This window comes from Eschrichtius robustus, chromosome 15, assembly GCF_028021215.1.
Source record: "Eschrichtius robustus isolate mEscRob2 chromosome 15, mEscRob2.pri, whole genome shotgun sequence".
NCBI classification, from domain to species: Eukaryota; Metazoa; Chordata; class Mammalia; order Artiodactyla; family Eschrichtiidae; genus Eschrichtius; species Eschrichtius robustus.
The window spans coordinates 82,689,765-82,694,186 of record NC_090838.1 but is presented as its reverse complement, the minus strand read 5'-3'; the positions used below and the strand labels follow the sequence as shown (position 1 = coordinate 82,694,186).

Genomic DNA, 4,422 nt, shown 5'->3' with positions numbered 1-4,422 from the left:
CGAGGTTTCCGCGCGCTCGGCCAGGACGCGCGGGCAGGTGGGGCGTGGCGGGGGCGTGGAGACCCGCGGCCCGAGGGCCGCCGCCCAGCCCCGGGACCTGCCCGGGAGGAGCCGCGCCGCCGACGGTTATAAGAAGCCGGCCTGTCGGCGGTCGGCGCGCACCCTCCCCCGCCCAGAACATCGGTCGCCCAGCCAGGGCCGAGGCGGGGCCGCAGGGTTGGCCCCCAAAGGGATGCTCTCGCCCGAGCGGCGAGATCAGCCCCGCTCGCCCCTCGCCGCCGCCGCCGCGCCGCACCCGCCGACGGTCGCCGACATGGCTCTCTACTGCGGCGACAACTTCGGCGTGTACTCGCAGCCCGGCCTGTCCCCGACCGCCGCCGCCCCGGGCGCCCCCCCGACCGCCCGGGCGCCCTACGGTCTGGCCGACTATGCCGCGCCGCCGGCCGCAGCCGCCAACCCCTACCTGTGGCTCAATGGGCCGGCCGTGGGCGGTCCCCCTGCCGCCGCCTCGTACCTGGGCGCCCCGCCGCCGCCGCCGCCGCCGCCGCCCCCCGGGGGCGCGCCCGGGCCCTTCCTGCAGCCGCCGACCGCCGCCGGCACCTTCGCCTGCGCTCAGCGGCCCTTCGCGCAGCCCGCGCCCGCAGCGCCCGCCTCGCCCGCCGGGCCCGCGGCGCCCGGGGAGCTGAGCTGGCTGTCCATGGCCAGCCGCGAGGACCTGATGAAGATGGTGCGGCCGCCCTACTCGTACTCGGCGCTCATCGCCATGGCCATCCAGAGCGCGCCCGAGCGCAAGCTCACGCTCAGCCATATCTACCAGTTCGTGGCCGACAGCTTCCCCTTCTACCAGCGCAGCAAGGCCGGCTGGCAGAACTCCATCCGCCACAACCTGTCGCTGAACGACTGCTTCAAGAAGGTGCCCCGCGACGAGGACGACCCAGGTGAGGGCGGACAGGTGCTTCCCGGCCGGTCCCTTACCCCTCCCCCCCCCTCCCCCCAACTCACACACACACACACACACACACACACACACGCAGAGACTGGCCAGTTAGGGATAAAGGTAAAGAACCTGAATCCTCAAGCAGAGAGCCACCCCTGGGTGATGTTCATCAGGCCGTTGGAAGGGCGGGTCGAGTTGCAGAGGGGTGGATTAGGAATAAGAACACGGGTGGGCTCTCAGATAAGGGATGGCTATATTCAGATGAGCTGAGAATCCCATTACATTTCACGGGAGAGGTGGGGAGAGACCGGGAGTTGGAACACACTGTCCGTAGATGTACTTCCTCTTGCCTCGGGTTCCAGAGAGACTCACTGTGCCCTTCGTAGGACACGTACTGTCCCTACCTTAAGAGATGATTCGAGGATGGTGGCACGGGCATCGCGAGACGGGGGTCGAGGGATCAGGGAGCTTGAGCTGGGTCCTGCAGATTGTGGTTTGGGAAGCTTATGTATTTAGAAATGTAAAAATGAACCCCCCCCCCCCCCGCCAGTTTGCTTCGTTCGGATCTAACCCCGGGGGTGAGGAGGGCTGTGTTACCATGGCGTGTTAGTGGTTTCCCTCCTACCTGAGGAGTGAGGTGGAGAAAAGCTCAAAAATGAGAGAAACAGAATCTTACCTGAGGTTTTCAGAAGGAGCCCAGGACTAAGGGTGTGACGGGAGAGTCGTGATAGGAAAAAGAGAAGAGAAAACTGTTTCAGCTGCCCTCTACAGAGATCCAGGATTTTGTGTAAATTATGTGAATGCTCTGGAGTATTTGTACCTAAAGTCATTCCAGAGCAGTGCTTTCCAATTGAAATACAGTGCAACCCACACGTGGTTGTGAATTGTCTTGTAGCCACGTGAAAAAAGTGAAAAGAAGCTGGTGAAAATGTTTTTTAATTTTTAAAGTAAGCTGAAATATCGTTTCAGCATATAACAAATATAAAAAATTATCAGTGAGCTACTTTCCATTATTCTTTTGGTACTAAGTCTTCAAAATCCTATGTGTGTGTTTTACACCACATCTCACTTGGGACTAGCCACTTTTCAAGTGCTCAGCAGCCACGTTTGGCTAGTGGCTACTGTACTGGACAGAGCATGCAGTTCTAGAAGATACATCTTCCAGATTTGGCTTCTAAATCACCTGAGAAGATCATGTCAATTGTCATGTATACTCCTCGACTTTCTAAAAAGGTCGAGGATCTCTAGCCAGTGTCTTATCAAAGCTTTTGGTACCAGGACTTCCCTGGAGGTCCAGTGGTTAAGACTCCGAGCTTCCACTGCAGGGGCACAGGTTTGATCCCTGATCCAGGGAACTCAGATCCAGCATGCCGCGCGGCGTGGCCAAAAAAAAGCTTTTGGTACCAAGGTGACACAGTATAAATATCCTGATAGATGCAGGTATTGTTATTTAGATGGTAGATATGTGAATAAGTTTTTTTTCTGCAACTACTTGCAGAAAATGTGTAGGTGGAGGTAATGGATATGGGGGAGTGTGTGCCAGTAGTTAAGAATGCTGAGTCTAGAGCCAGCCTGCTTAAATCCTGGCCCTACCGTTGCTGACTGGAAAGACAGCAGGTTGCTGACCAATATGCACCTCAGTTTCCCCATCTGAAAAATGGAGGCCATAATACTGCCTGTCTCCAAAGAGCTGTGAGGAGTAACTGAAGTTATCCATGCGGAGAACTCACTACAGGATAAGCGCTTTACAGTATTTGCAAATGCCAAAGATTCTTTTTACCAGAAGTGAAAAAAGCTGTTGGGAGATGAAATCCTCCAAGACGACAGATCTTTTTTACTTCCATTGTGCTCAAAAGTGAGGGAAATTTTCTAAGCAGAAGACAAGCATTGCATGCATTGAATGGGGCCCTGATCTCTGAGATTGGCCGGGTGGAGGAAAAGCTTGGAAGAGATGCAGGGGTGCCTCCTGCCCTAGGCAAGGAAGGGGTGTGGAGCCTCCTTGTATTCCAAATATATGCCATCCAAGGCGTTGTTAAACCAGTCAATTCTCCAGTAATAACCTGATTTTGTTCGGCAAGGCAGAGGGTTGGGTATTGGAGGTTGCCTTTTTCCAGTGGAGTATTTTTTGGGGGGCAAGTATTGCATCCTTTCAGCCAGTGATAACAGATACTGTTGTTTCACTCACTCACTATGGTGTGGCTACTTTGCGGAGATCTATCATTTAACCCTCACAGCCAACCTGTGAGGTGTACTGTTCTTATCCCTATCTTTATAGATAAATGAGGCTCAGTTAGTGCCATCTCCCACAAAAGGATGCATTTAAACAGCAGAGTGGTTTGAGCATCTCTGTTGGAGTTTCACGAGAGCCTCCCCACCCGCCCCCTCTCAGATCTGATGCCTGAACTGCGTCCTCCTCTAACTCAGCTTGCTTTCTCATCTCCATAGGGAAAGGTAATTACTGGACCCTGGATCCAAACTGTGAGAAAATGTTTGACAACGGGAACTTCCGTCGGAAGCGAAAGCGCCGCTCGGAAGCCAGCAGCACCCCTACAGTGGCCGTGGGGACCTCGAAATCAGAAGAAGGGCTCTCCCCGGGACCGGGGTCTGGAGTGGGTGGGAAGGCGGAAGGAGACAGCTCCCCGGCGTTGCTGAGGCCCTCTCAGTCCCCAGAGCCTCCCGAGGGCACCAAGAGTATCGCCTCCTCCCCGGGAGGGTCCGTGCTCTCCTCCACCCCTTGCCTGAACAGCTTCTTCAGCAGCCTCAGCACCACGCTAAGTGTCAACAGCAGCGGGAGCACCCAGCGAGCACTCCCCGGCGGCCGCCCCCTAGGGATCCAGGGGACCCAGGTGCCCTCGGGCGGCGCGTTCCCCCCCAGCTCCGTCCCGGAGGCCTCGCCAGACACCTTGCAGCTGAGTCACAGCACCAGCAATGGCAGCAGCCAGAGGTCTTCCTACTACAGCCCCTTCCCTGCCAGCACCAGCGGGGGACCAAGCAGCCCCTTCAGCACCCCTTTCTACAACTTCAGCATGGTCAACAGCCTCATCTACCCCCGGGAGGGCTCCGAGGTATAGACCCCCCCGCTTCCCAGACTTGACTATGGACACCTGAAATCTTGTGGAAAATGCAGATTCCAAGGCAGTAGGTCTGGGGCAAGAACTGAGACTCCGCATTTCTCCGAAGCTCCCGGCTGAGCTTGCGGTCCACTGACCACACTTGGAGTAGCGTGGATGCAGTAAGTAGGTAACTCTTTCCACAACCCGGCAAACTTTGACAGGTTTCTCTGGAGAGAAATCCAGCTCCCTCTGTTCTGGGATCATACCCGTGAGCCCTGTGAGGGCATGGACCATGTGTGTTTGTTCATCACTGTATGTCAGGGTCACAGGCTCAAATGGGTCCAGGGACCGGCTACAAAAACAAGTGAATTAAGTTATTGGGTCGGAAAAAGATAACAGTTGGCACTGGAATCAGTTGGGAGTGGTTGGGAC

General features: G+C 56.2%; 1 protein-coding gene across 1 annotated transcript; it reads left to right on the top strand.

The window, feature by feature from the left end:
- The first annotated feature begins 232 nt into the window (after positions 1-232).
- Positions 233-4,008, top strand: FOXI3 (forkhead box I3). Its single transcript, XM_068564872.1, has 2 exons — positions 233-938; positions 3,383-4,008. Exons 1-2 carry the CDS (start codon positions 233-235, stop codon positions 4,006-4,008), a joined length of 1,332 nt encoding a protein of 443 aa, XP_068420973.1.
- Positions 4,009-4,422: the final 414 nt, after the last annotated feature.